Raw genomic sequence first — 14926 nt, forward strand, 5'->3', positions numbered from 1 at the left:
GAGATCCTGCGTACCAATCCCTCTGGAGCTAATGGTGTCCAGTAGCCTAAGAAGCAGGACCTAGCTTCAGAGAGTAGGGCTGCTTCTCTCCCCTCAGTCCCTCGATGCAGGGAGTCTGTTGCCAGCAGAGCTCCCTGAAAATAAAAAACCTAACAAAATACTTTCTATCAGTAAACTCAGGAGAGCTCACTGAAAAGCACCCAGCTCCTCTGGGCACAGTATCAAACTGAGGTCTGGAGGATGGGCATAGAGGGAGGAGCCAGTGCACACCAGGAACTAAATTCTTTCTTAAAGTGCCCATGTCTCCTGCGGAGCCCGTCTATCCCCATGGTCCTTACGAAGTCCCCAGCATCCTCTAGGACGTTAAGAGAAAAAAACCTGCATTGTTTCCACACTCTAGGACTACAGTTTTTAAGGTTATCAATGTTTGAGTACATATGACACAACTTCTTATGCCTCAGTCATTTCTATTCAGTCACCTGTGCTCGGGTATGGGTATCCATGGCATGGATGAATGTGGACTGTAAGGTCCAAGTGATATAGGCTGTGGCTTATCAATATGGGAGAAGTTATGAAAACTAGATACGCTCCTGCATACAACTGGGAATAACAATGCTCTTCTCTAAAAGCCACCTGTGACCCTTAGAAATGTAACAAAAACATTTTGCTATCCTTAATGCACACTGAGTGAGAAATTTCTCACTCATGCTGCTTTCAGATCGCAAATGCCAGATCCTACCCGGTAAGAGAAACGTGTCCTTACCGGGTGGGATCCGGCATTTGCGCTCCTTTGCTGGCTTTCCGACCCGGCAATATACCGGGTCGGTTGCCATAGGAGCGGGGGGGCGCAGCAGCAGCAGGGGCGGGGGTGGAGGCGGCGCTGGGAGATGAGCTCATCTCCTGCGCCGCCTTTCCCTATGCTGTGAATGGGAGCCGTGTCGCATCGGAACGGCTCCCATTCACACTGCACCTGACCCGGTATTCAACCCGGTAATAACCCTTCTTTTTTACCGGGTTGAATTACCGGGTCAGGCGACCCGCTAATTCAGCAAAGGAGCTTTCACATCGCACACGGACCCGTTTATTGCCGTGTCGATACCGGGTTATTTGTGCGATGTGAAAGGGGTGTCAGTGTGCATTAGGGATAGCAAAATGTTTTTCTGTTACCCAGAATTACCCCGCCCTTTAATCACCTGAGTGACATCACAATCTGATTGAGCAGCTTGCCAATAAATGTGAAATGTAACAAAAAGATCACATTTAAAATGCTCATACCACAAAATTACACTTGTTTGGAACTACAAAAACCTCCTGAGATTTATACCAATAATATATGGGCCCCTACAACTGAGAATAGCAGAAGACATTCACATTAGCCATAGTCTGTATTGCTAATTCAACGAGAGCTATACAGTACTATGCAGTGCTGGAGAAACCAGGGAGCAGTTTACAGCATTGTACTACTGACATGAAAGAGAAAAACTACAGTACTATGTAATAAAGGATCAGTTAATACATATATACACACACGAGTGTCCAATAGTTTGGGTAAAATATTTTGGGCCTCCAGATAGCAGCAATAACTAGAAAGTAGTACAGATGCCAAGCACAAAGTGTAGTCAGTCTGAAAATAAGAATTTACTTACCGATAATTCTATTTCTCGGAGTCCGTAGTGGATGCTGGGGTTCCTGAAAGGACCATGGGGAATAGCGGCTCCGCAGGAGACAGGGCACAAAAAAGTAAAGCTTTACTAGGTCAGGTGGTGTGCACTGGCTCCTCCCCCTATGACCCTCCTCCAGACTCCAGTTAGGTACTGTGCCCGGACGAGCATACACAATAAGGGAGGCATTTTGAATCCCGGGTAAGACTCATACCAGCCACACCAATCACACCGTACAACTTGTGATCTAAACCCAGTTAACAGTATGACAACAGAAAGGGCCTCTTAAAGATGGCTCCTTAACAATAACCCGAATTAGTTAACAATAACTATGTACAAGTATTGCAGATAATCCGCACTTGGGATGGGCGCCCAGCATCCACTACGGACTCCGAGAAATAGAATTATCGGTAAGTAAATTCTTATTTTCTCTATCGTCCTAAGTGGATGCTGGGGTTCCTGAAAGGACCATGGGGATTATACCAAAGCTCCCAAACGGGCGGGAGAGTGCGGATGACTCTGCAGCACCGAATGAGAGAACTCCAGGTCCTCCTTTGCCAGGGTATCAAATTTGTAAAATTTTACAAACGTGTTCTCCCCCGACCACGTAGCTGCTCGGCAGAGTTGTAATGCCGAGACCCCTCGGGCAGCCGCCCAAGATGAGCCCACCTTCCTTGTGGAGTGGGCTTTTACAGTTTTAGGCTGTGGCAGGCCTGCCACAGAATGTGCAAGTTGAATTGTGTTACAAATCCAACGAGCAATCGACTGCTTAGAAGCAGGTGCGCCCAACTTGTTGGGTGCATACAATATAAACAGCGAGTCAGATTTTCTGACTCCAGCCGTCCTTGCAATGTATTTTTAAGGCTCTGACAACGTCCAACAACTTGGAGTCCTCCAAGTCGCTAGTGGCCGCAGGCACCACAATAGGTTGGTTCAGATGAAATGCTGATACCACTTTAGGGAGAAAATGCGGACGAGTCCGCAGTTCTGCCCTATCCGAATGGAAGATTAGATAAGGACTTTTATAAGATAAAGCCGCCAATTCAGATACTCTCCTGGCAGAGGCCAGGGCTAGTAACATAGTCACTTTCAATGTGAGATATTTCAAATCCACCTTTTTCAATGGTTCAAACCAATGGGATTTGAGGAAATCTAAAACTACATTTAGATCCCACGGTGCCACCGGAGGCACCACAGGAGGCTGTATATGCAGTACTCCCTTGACAAAAGTCTGGACCTCAGGGACAGAGGCCAATTCTTTTTGGAAGAATATTGACAGGGCCGAAATTTGAACCTTAATGGATCCCAATTTGAGACCCATAGATAATCCTGATTGCAGGAAATGTAGGAAACGACCCAGTTGGAATTCCTCCGTCGGAACCCTCCGATCCTCGCACCACGCTACATATTTTCGCCAAATGCGGTGATAATGTTTCACGGTGACTTCCTTCCGTGCCTTAATCAAGGTAGGAATGACTTCTTCTGGAATGCCTTTCCCTTTTAGGATCTGGCGTTCAACCGCCATGCCGTCAAACGCAGCCGCGGTAAGTCTTGAAAAAGACAGGGACCCTGCTGTAGCAGGTCCCTTCTCAGAGGTAGAGGCCACGGTTCGTCCGTGAGCATCTCTTGAAGTTCCGGATACCAAGTCCTTCTCGGCCAATCCGGAACCACTAGTATTGTTCTTACTCTTCTTTGCCGTATGATCTTCAATACCTTTGGTATGAGCGGCAGAGGAGGAAACACATACACTGACTGGTACACCCAAGGAGTTACCAGTGCGTCCACAGCTATTGCCTGTGGATCTCTTGACCTGGCGCAATATTTGTCCAGTTTCTTGTTGAGGCGAGACGCCATCATGTCTACAATTGGTCTTTCCCAACGGTCTATTAACATGTTGAAGACTTCTGGATGTAGACCCCACTCTCCCGGATGAAGATCGTGTCTGCTGAGGAAGTCTGCTTCCCAGTTGTCCACGCCCGGGATGAACACTGCTGACAGTGCTATCACGTGATTCTCCGCCCAGCGAAGAATCTTGGCAGCTTCTGCCATTGCACTCCTGCTTCTTGTGCCGCCCTGCCTGTTTACATGGGCGACCGCCGTGATGTTGTCCGACTGAATCAACACCGGCTTTCCTTGCAGGAGAAGTTCCGCCTGGCTTAGAGCATTGTAGATTGCTCTTAGTTCCAGAATGTTTATGTGAAGAGACTTTTCCAGACTCGTCCATACTCCCTGGAAGTTTCTTCCTTGTGTGACTGCTCCCCAGCCTCTCAGGCTGGCGTCCGTGGTCACCAGGATCCAATCCTGAATGCCGAATCTGCGGCCTTCTAATAGGTGAGCCTTCTGCAACCACCACAGAAGTGACACCCTTGTCTTTGGTGACAGGGTTATTCGCAGGTGCATCTGCAGATGCGACCCTGACCATTTGTCCAACAGATCCCTTTGGAATATTCTTGCATGGAATCTGCCGAATGGAATTGCTTCGTAAGAAGCCACCATTTTTCCCAGGACTCTTGTGCATTGATGTACTGACACTTTTCCTGGTTTTAGGAGGTTCCTGACCAGATCGGATAACTCCTTGGCTTTTTCCTCTGGAAGGAAAACCTTTTTCTGAACCGTGTCCAGAATCATTCCTAGGAACAGCAGACGAGTTGTCGGGATTAAATGGGATTTTGGAATATTCAGAATCCACCCGTGTTGTCTTAGCACCTCTTGAGATAGTGCTAAAGCTGTCTCCAGCTGTTCTCTGGACCTTGCCCTTATTAGGAGATCGTCCAAGTATGGGATAACTAATACGCCTTTTCTTCGAAGAAGAATCATCATCTCGGCCATTACCTTGGTAAAGACCCGAGGCGCCGTGGACAATCCGAACGGCAGCGTCTGAAACTGATAGTGACAGTTTTGAACAATGAACCTGAGGTACCCCTGGTGTGCGGGGTAAATCGGAACGTGTAGATACGCATCCTTGATGTCCAAGGATACCATAAAGTCCCCTTCTTCCAGGTTCGCTATCACTGCTCTGAGTGACTCCATCTTGAACTTGAACTTTTTTATGTAGAGGTTCAAGGACTTCAGATTTAGAATAGGCCTTACCGAGCCATCCGGCTTCGGTACCACAAATAGAGTGGAATAATACCCCTTTCCTTGTTGTAATAGGGGTACTTTGACTATCACCTGCTGAGCGTACAGCTTGTGAATGGCTTCCAACACCCTCTGGTAAGGCAGACTTCAGGAAACGATGAGGAGGATCCGTCTCTAATTCCAACCTGTACCCCTGAGATATTATCTGCAGGATCCAGGGGTCTACCTGCGAGTGAGCCCACTGCGCGCTGTAATTTTTGAGACGGCCCCCCACTGTCCCCGAGTCCGCTTGAGAGGCCCCAGCGTCATGCTGAGGTTTTTGCAGGAGCCGGGGAGGGCTTCTGTTCCTGGGAAGGAGCTGCCTGTTGGTGTCTCTTCCCTCTTCCTCTGCCTCGTGGCAGGTACGACAAGCCCTTTGCTCTCTTATTTTTGTAGGAGCGAAAAGGCTGCGGTTGAAAGGTCGGTGCCTTTCTCTGTTGGGGAGTGACTTGAGGTAAAAAAGTGGATTTCCCGGCAGTAGCCGTGGCCACCAAGTCTGATAGACCAACTCCAAATAACTCCTCCCCTTTATACGGCAAAACCTCCATGTGACGTTTTGAATCCGCATCGCCTGTCCACTGTCGTGTCCATAAGGCTCTTCTGGCTGAAATGGACATAGCACTCACCCGAGATGCCAGTGTGCAAATATCCCTCTGTGCATCACGCATATAGATAAATGCATCCTTTATTTGTTCTAACGACAGTAAAACATTGTCCCTATCTAGGGTATCAATATTTTCAATCAGGGATTCTGACCAAACTACTCCAGCACTGCACATCCAGGCAGTTGCTATAGCTGGTCGTAGTATAACACCTGCATGTGTGTATATATTCTTTTGAATAACTTCCATCTTTCTATCTGATGGATCCTTAAGTGCGGCCGTCTCAGGAGAGGGTAACGCCACTTGTTTGGATAAGCGTGTGAGCGCCTTGTCCACCTTAGGGGGTGTTTCCCAGCGCGCCCTAACCTCTGGCGGGAAAGGGTATAATGCCAATAACTTTTTTGAAATTATCAACTTTTTATCAGGAGCAACCCACGCTTCATCACACACGTCATTTAATTCTTCTGATTCAGGAAAAACTGTTTGTAGTTTTTTCACACCATACATAATACCCTGTTTTACGGTATCTGTAGTATCAGCTAAATGTAACGTCTCCTTCATTGCCAAAATCATATAACGTGTGGCCCTACTGGAAAATACGTTTGAATTTCTACCGTCGTCACTGGAATCAGTGCCCGTGTCTGGGTCTGTGTCGACCGACTGAGGCAAAGGGCGTTTTACAGCCCCTGACGGTGTTTGAGGCGCCTGGACAGGCATTAATTGATTGTCCGGCCGCCTCATGTCCTCAACTGACTGTTTAAGGGAAGATAAACCATCACGTAATTCCACAAATAAAGGCATCCATTCTGGTGTCGACCCCCTGGGGGGTGACATCTGCATATTTGGCAATTGCTCCGCCTCCACACCAATATCGTCCTCATACATGTCGACACCACGTACCGACACACACCGCAAACTCACAGGGAATGCTCTAATGAAGACAGGACCCACTAGCCCTTTTGGGGAGACAGAGGGAGAGTCTGCCAGCACACACCACAAAGCGCTATATATACAAGGGATATCCTTATATTAAGTGCTCCCTTATAGCTGCTTTAATATATATATATATAGCCATTAATGTGCCCCCCCTCTCTGTTTTACCCTGTTTCTGTAGTGCAGTGCAGGGGAGAGACCTGGGAGCCGTTCTGACCAGCGGAGCTGTGACAGAAAATGGCGCCGTGTGCTGAGGAGATAGGCCCCGCCCCTTTTTCGGCGGGTTCTTCTCCCGCTATTTTTCCAGTCAGGCAGGGGTTAAATATCTCCATATAGCCCCTATGGGCTATATGTGAGGTATTTTTAGCCTTGTATAAGGTTTATATTTGCCTCTCAGAGCGCCCCCCCCCAGCGCTCTGCACCCTCAGTGACTGCCCAGTGAAGTGTGCTGAGAGGAAAATGGCGCACAGCTGCAGTGCTGTGCGCTACCTTATGAAGACTGAGGAGTCTTCAGCCGCCGGTTTCCGGACCTCTTCACGCTTCAGCATCTGCAAGGGGGTCGGCGGCGCGGCTCCGGGACCGGACTCCACGGCTGGGCCTGTGTTCGATCCCTCTGGAGCTAATGGTGTCCAGTAGCCAAGCAGCAAATCCATTCTGCATGCAGGTGAGTTTACTACTTTCCCCCTAAGTCCCACGTTGCAGTGATCCTGTTGCCAGCAGGACTCACTGTAAAGAAAAAAACCTAAACTAAACTTTCTCTAAGCAGCTCTTTAGGAGAGCCACCTAGATTGCACCCTTCTCGTTCGGGCACAAAATCTAACTGGAGTCTGGAGGAGGGTCATAGGGGGAGGAGCCAGTGCACACCACCTGACCTAGTAAAGCTTTACTTTTTTGTGCCCTGTCTCCTGCGGAGCCGCTATTCCCCATGGTCCTTTCAGGAACCCCAGCATCCACTTAGGACGATAGAGAAATATTATAATGGAAACCATGATGATATTATGATGGACAGCGGCTGGTTAAACCCACAAGACCATTACACACAGGAACATTTCCTTACCAATGCAGATTTCATCATCAGTTTCCGTATCACCAATGCATTGGAATTTGAATTCATTCAGCGATCCAGCAAATTTCCGCTTTGCGGACGACAGAGCTGTAAGGGAAGAAGATAAAAATGTGTCAAAAACATAAATTGGTAGAAACACTGCGTTCCAATAATACTGTATAGCAGGGTTTTTCAACCTGTGGTATGCGTACCATAGACAGATTTGAGTTGTATAAAAAAAGTTGAGAAAATATGCTCTAGAGCTAGAAAATAAGAATTTACTTACCGATAATTCTATTTCTCGGAGTCCGTAGTGGATGCTGGGGTTCCTGAAAGGACCATGGGGAATAGCGGCTCCGCAGGAGACAGGGCACAAAAAAGTAAAGCTTTACTAGGTCAGGTGGTGTGCACTGGCTCCTCCCCCTATGACCCTCCTCCAGACTCCAGTTAGGTACTGTGCCCGGACGAGCATACACAATAAGGGAGGCATTTTGAATCCCGGGTAAGACTCATACCAGCCACACCAATCACACCGTACAACTTGTGATCTAAACCCAGTTAACAGTATGACAACAGAAAGGGCCTCTTAAAGATGGCTCCTTAACAATAACCCGAATTAGTTAACAATAACTATGTACAAGTATTGCAGATAATCCGCACTTGGGATGGGCGCCCAGCATCCACTACGGACTCCGAGAAATAGAATTATCGGTAAGTAAATTCTTATTTTCTCTATCGTCCTAAGTGGATGCTGGGGTTCCTGAAAGGACCATGGGGATTATACCAAAGCTCCCAAACGGGCGGGAGAGTGCGGATGACTCTGCAGCACCGAATGAGAGAACTCCAGGTCCTCCTTTGCCAGGGTATCAAATTTGTAAAATTTTACAAACGTGTTCTCCCCCGACCACGTAGCTGCTCGGCAGAGTTGTAATGCCGAGACCCCTCGGGCAGCCGCCCAAGATGAGCCCACCTTCCTTGTGGAGTGGGCTTTTACAGTTTTAGGCTGTGGCAGGCCTGCCACAGAATGTGCAAGTTGAATTGTGTTACAAATCCAACGAGCAATCGACTGCTTAGAAGCAGGTGCGCCCAACTTGTTGGGTGCATACAATATAAACAGCGAGTCAGATTTTCTGACTCCAGCCGTCCTTGCAATGTATATTTTTAAGGCTCTGACAACGTCCAACAACTTGGAGTCCTCCAAGTCGCTAGTGGCCGCAGGCACCACAATAGGTTGGTTCAGATGAAATGCTGATACCACTTTAGGGAGAAAATGCGGACGAGTCCGCAGTTCTGCCCTATCCGAATGGAAGATTAGATAAGGACTTTTATAAGATAAAGCCGCCAATTCAGATACTCTCCTGGCAGAGGCCAGGGCTAGTAACATAGTCACTTTCAATGTGAGATATTTCAAATCCACCTTTTTCAATGGTTCAAACCAATGGGATTTGAGGAAATCTAAAACTACATTTAGATCCCACGGTGCCACCGGAGGCACCACAGGAGGCTGTATATGCAGTACTCCCTTGACAAAAGTCTGGACCTCAGGGACAGAGGCCAATTCTTTTTGGAAGAATATTGACAGGGCCGAAATTTGAACCTTAATGGATCCCAATTTGAGACCCATAGATAATCCTGATTGCAGGAAATGTAGGAAACGACCCAGTTGGAATTCCTCCGTCGGAACCCTCCGATCCTCGCACCACGCTACATATTTTCGCCAAATGCGGTGATAATGTTTCACGGTGACTTCCTTCCGTGCCTTAATCAAGGTAGGAATGACTTCTTCTGGAATGCCTTTCCCTTTTAGGATCTGGCGTTCAACCGCCATGCCGTCAAACGCAGCCGCGGTAAGTCTTGAAAAAGACAGGGACCCTGCTGTAGCAGGTCCCTTCTCAGAGGTAGAGGCCACGGTTCGTCCGTGAGCATCTCTTGAAGTTCCGGATACCAAGTCCTTCTCGGCCAATCCGGAACCACTAGTATTGTTCTTACTCTTCTTTGCCGTATGATCTTCAATACCTTTGGTATGAGCGGCAGAGGAGGAAACACATACACTGACTGGTACACCCAAGGAGTTACCAGTGCGTCCACAGCTATTGCCTGTGGATCTCTTGACCTGGCGCAATATTTGTCCAGTTTCTTGTTGAGGCGAGACGCCATCATGTCTACAATTGGTCTTTCCCAACGGTCTATTAACATGTTGAAGACTTCTGGATGTAGACCCCACTCTCCCGGATGAAGATCGTGTCTGCTGAGGAAGTCTGCTTCCCAGTTGTCCACGCCCGGGATGAACACTGCTGACAGTGCTATCACGTGATTCTCCGCCCAGCGAAGAATCTTGGCAGCTTCTGCCATTGCACTCCTGCTTCTTGTGCCGCCCTGCCTGTTTACATGGGCGACCGCCGTGATGTTGTCCGACTGAATCAACACCGGCTTTCCTTGCAGGAGAAGTTCCGCCTGGCTTAGAGCATTGTAGATTGCTCTTAGTTCCAGAATGTTTATGTGAAGAGACTTTTCCAGACTCGTCCATACTCCCTGGAAGTTTCTTCCTTGTGTGACTGCTCCCCAGCCTCTCAGGCTGGCGTCCGTGGTCACCAGGATCCAATCCTGAATGCCGAATCTGCGGCCTTCTAATAGGTGAGCCTTCTGCAACCACCACAGAAGTGACACCCTTGTCTTTGGTGACAGGGTTATTCGCAGGTGCATCTGCAGATGCGACCCTGACCATTTGTCCAACAGATCCCTTTGGAATATTCTTGCATGGAATCTGCCGAATGGAATTGCTTCGTAAGAAGCCACCATTTTTCCCAGGACTCTTGTGCATTGATGTACTGACACTTTTCCTGGTTTTAGGAGGTTCCTGACCAGATCGGATAACTCCTTGGCTTTTTCCTCTGGAAGGAAACCTTTTTCTGAACCGTGTCCAGAATCATTCCTAGGAACAGCAGACGAGTTGTCGGGATTAAATGGGATTTTGGAATATTCAGAATCCACCCGTGTTGTCTTAGCACCTCTTGAGATAGTGCTAAAGCTGTCTCCAGCTGTTCTCTGGACCTTGCCCTTATTAGGAGATCGTCCAAGTATGGGATAACTAATACGCCTTTTCTTCGAAGAAGAATCATCATCTCGGCCATTACCTTGGTAAAGACCCGAGGCGCCGTGGACAATCCGAACGGCAGCGTCTGAAACTGATAGTGACAGTTTTGAACAATGAACCTGAGGTACCCCTGGTGTGCGGGGTAAATCGGAACGTGTAGATACGCATCCTTGATGTCCAAGGATACCATAAAGTCCCCTTCTTCCAGGTTCGCTATCACTGCTCTGAGTGACTCCATCTTGAACTTGAACTTTTTTATGTAGAGGTTCAAGGACTTCAGATTTAGAATAGGCCTTACCGAGCCATCCGGCTTCGGTACCACAAATAGAGTGGAATAATACCCCTTTCCTTGTTGTAATAGGGGTACTTTGACTATCACCTGCTGAGCGTACAGCTTGTGAATGGCTTCCAACACCCTCTCCCTTTCGGAAGAGACGGTTGGTAAGGCAGACTTCAGGAAACGATGAGGAGGATCCGTCTCTAATTCCAACCTGTACCCCTGAGATATTATCTGCAGGATCCAGGGGTCTACCTGCGAGTGAGCCCACTGCGCGCTGTAATTTTTGAGACGGCCCCCCACTGTCCCCGAGTCCGCTTGAGAGGCCCCAGCGTCATGCTGAGGTTTTTGCAGGAGCCGGGGAGGGCTTCTGTTCCTGGGAAGGAGCTGCCTGTTGGTGTCTCTTCCCTCTTCCTCTGCCTCGTGGCAGGTACGACAAGCCCTTTGCTCTCTTATTTTTGTAGGAGCGAAAAGGCTGCGGTTGAAAGGTCGGTGCCTTTCTCTGTTGGGGAGTGACTTGAGGTAAAAAAGTGGATTTCCCGGCAGTAGCCGTGGCCACCAAGTCTGATAGACCAACTCCAAATAACTCCTCCCCTTTATACGGCAAAACCTCCATGTGACGTTTTGAATCCGCATCGCCTGTCCACTGTCGTGTCCATAAGGCTCTTCTGGCTGAAATGGACATAGCACTCACCCGAGATGCCAGTGTGCAAATATCCCTCTGTGCATCACGCATATAGATAAATGCATCCTTTATTTGTTCTAACGACAGTAAAACATTGTCCCTATCTAGGGTATCAATATTTTCAATCAGGGATTCTGACCAAACTACTCCAGCACTGCACATCCAGGCAGTTGCTATAGCTGGTCGTAGTATAACACCTGCATGTGTGTATATATTCTTTTGAATAACTTCCATCTTTCTATCTGATGGATCCTTAAGTGCGGCCGTCTCAGGAGAGGGTAACGCCACTTGTTTGGATAAGCGTGTGAGCGCCTTGTCCACCTTAGGGGGTGTTTCCCAGCGCGCCCTAACCTCTGGCGGGAAAGGGTATAATGCCAATAACTTTTTTGAAATTATCAACTTTTTATCAGGAGCAACCCACGCTTCATCACACACGTCATTTAATTCTTCTGATTCAGGAAAAACTGTTTGTAGTTTTTTCACACCATACATAATACCCTGTTTTACGGTATCTGTAGTATCAGCTAAATGTAACGTCTCCTTCATTGCCAAAATCATATAACGTGTGGCCCTACTGGAAAATACGTTTGAATTTCTACCGTCGTCACTGGAATCAGTGCCCGTGTCTGGGTCTGTGTCGACCGACTGAGGCAAAGGGCGTTTTACAGCCCCTGACGGTGTTTGAGGCGCCTGGACAGGCATTAATTGATTGTCCGGCCGCCTCATGTCCTCAACTGACTGTTTAAGGGAAGATAAACCATCACGTAATTCCACAAATAAAGGCATCCATTCTGGTGTCGACCCCCTGGGGGGTGACATCTGCATATTTGGCAATTGCTCCGCCTCCACACCAATATCGTCCTCATACATGTCGACACCACGTACCGACACACACCGCAAACTCACAGGGAATGCTCTAATGAAGACAGGACCCACTAGCCCTTTTGGGGAGACAGAGGGAGAGTCTGCCAGCACACACCACAAAGCGCTATATATACAAGGGATATCCTTATATTAAGTGCTCCCTTATAGCTGCTTTAATATATATATATATAGCCATTAATGTGCCCCCCCTCTCTGTTTTACCCTGTTTCTGTAGTGCAGTGCAGGGGAGAGACCTGGGAGCCGTTCTGACCAGCGGAGCTGTGACAGAAAATGGCGCCGAGTGCTGAGGAGATAGGCCCCGCCCCTTTTTCGGCGGGTTCTTCTCCCGCTATTTTTCCAGTCAGGCAGGGGTTAAATATCTCCATATAGCCCCTATGGGCTATATGTGAGGTATTTTTAGCCTTGTATAAGGTTTATATTTGCCTCTCAGAGCGCCCCCCCCCAGCGCTCTGCACCCTCAGTGACTGCCCAGTGAAGTGTGCTGAGAGGAAAATGGCGCACAGCTGCAGTGCTGTGCGCTACCTTATGAAGACTGAGGAGTCTTCAGCCGCCGGTTTCCGGACCTCTTCACGCTTCAGCATCTGCAAGGGGGTCGGCGGCGCGGCTCCGGGACCGGACTCCACGGCTGGGCCTGTGTTCGATCCCTCTGGAGCTAATGGTGTCCAGTAGCCAAGCAGCAAATCCACTCTGCATGCAGGTGAGTTTACTACTTTCCCCCTAAGTCCCACGTTGCAGTGATCCTGTTGCCAGCAGGACTCACTGTAAAGAAAAAAACCTAAACTAAACTTTCTCTAAGCAGCTCTTTAGGAGAGCCACCTAGATTGCACCCTTCTCGTTCGGGCACAAAATCTAACTGGAGTCTGGAGGAGGGTCATAGGGGGAGGAGCCAGTGCACACCACCTGACCTAGTAAAGCTTTACTTTTTTGTGCCCTGTCTCCTGCGGAGCCGCTATTCCCCATGGTCCTTTCAGGAACCCCAGCATCCACTTAGGACGATAGAGAAATGGAGCTATTGATAACTATGTTTTTGAGCAAGAAGTCATAAGCATATTAGTGGTCAGAAGAAGCCACTGCCTTAAAGCAAGGGTGCAGGAAGTGCAGCTTCTCTGGGGCCCAGAGCTGAGAGGCCACCTTCCTTGTCACAGTTACATGTGTTATATACAGGGCGTAGCTACCATAGGTGCAGTCAGTGTACCTGCTATCGGGCCCAGAGCTGGGAGACCACCTTCCCTGTCATAGTTACATGTGTTATATACATTTGTAGCCATTGGGTGGTACGTAAAGGTCCTTTCAAACTTTTTCCTTGGGGCCTGCAATACATCTAGGTATGCCCCTGGACCTTAATGCGGCACAATATGAATGGGGAGCACACATGTTCATAATGTGAACTGGGGCTACTGTGCGGCATAATATGTACTGGCAGCTCTGAAATGTGACACAGGGTGAACTTAAGCACTACTGCGATTCATAAAAGAAACTAGGGCACTACTATGGGGCATAACATTAAATAAGGCTCTACTATGGTTCAGAAAATGACCTAGGGCACTATCATAGGGCATAAAAGTAACAACTGCTGTAGAGAAGTGTCTCTCTAGAAGATGGGGGCCCCTTCAAAATGTTGCTATGGGGCCCACAAAGTTCTGGCTACGCCCTTCCAGCCTTAAAGCATGGGTCTTCAAACTGTGGCCCTCCACCAGATGTGGAACTACACATCCCAGCATTCCCTGCCTCAGTTTTAGCATGCCTTAAAAGCAAAATGGTGGCAGCGCATGCTGGGATATGTAGATCCACAGCAGCTGGAGGGCCACAGGTTGAAGACACATGCTTTAAAAGGTGCCTGGGAAGAGCACCAGTGCAATTCAACATGCCCCCACGGCCTACTTTATCAAAGCTTCTAGGTACCTATTGACCATGCTGGGTCTGGTTCCAACTACAGTATTACAGAGACACAACTGTACTATACGACGGGTCCAGTATAAGGGAACCTGGAGCTGCTTACCACTGTAGCTGAGGTACTGCACGTTACTGGGTTATTGGAAGGGGCAAGTTGTCTGTTTCTCATTTATTTCAAGTGGGCTCATTCATGTCCATGTGATTTCTACATGTAGTGCACTTACTGGAGAGCCCATTAAATTAATTGGTTTTCAAGTAATCCCAAGTCTCCAAAATCAGTGATTTTTTTTTCTTTTCCCCAATGCCAATTTATGAATCTAATTGTTCTATACGTTACATGGCAAAAATCATTGGATTTGTTATTGCGATAAGTAGAATACAAAGCCATACCGAACATCCTGAACTCAAGTACTTTGATACATGGATATTTGCCCACTGTATAAACCTCCACAGCTTTCAGGGTTCTAAAGATCAACCCTAAAATTTCCCCAACAGCTCATGGTTTGAGGATTTCTCTCTGTGGAAGCAGGTGGCATAACTACTGACCCGGCAAAACAGGCTAACTCACCTGTGCAAGATTAAAGACATCCACAAATATGACCTACTGTATTGGTGGTGCTTGTGTACTGGAGTTGCGAACCACTGCTCTACCTTTTACAGGTATAACAAGGCAAAGTACCTTATTAACACTTAAGGTGGCAGTATTACATACAATCTCAGTTATAGAAAAACGC

General features: G+C 48.0%; 1 protein-coding gene across 3 annotated transcripts in view; it reads right to left on the reverse strand.

The window, feature by feature from the left end:
- The window catches only part of ARHGAP26 (Rho GTPase activating protein 26), a 1013198-nt gene that overhangs the window by 794573 nt on the left and 203699 nt on the right, over positions 1-14926 (reverse strand). For all 3 annotated transcript variants that reach the window (XM_063928129.1, XM_063928130.1, XM_063928128.1), the window contains exon 2: positions 7371-7466. In XM_063928129.1, coding sequence (XP_063784199.1) covers positions 7371-7466 — 96 coding nt within the window. The remainder of the gene's footprint in view (positions 1-7370; positions 7467-14926) is intronic.

This window comes from Pseudophryne corroboree, chromosome 6 (assembly GCF_028390025.1).
Source record: "Pseudophryne corroboree isolate aPseCor3 chromosome 6, aPseCor3.hap2, whole genome shotgun sequence".
Lineage (NCBI taxonomy): Eukaryota > Metazoa > Chordata > Amphibia > Anura > Myobatrachidae > Pseudophryne > Pseudophryne corroboree.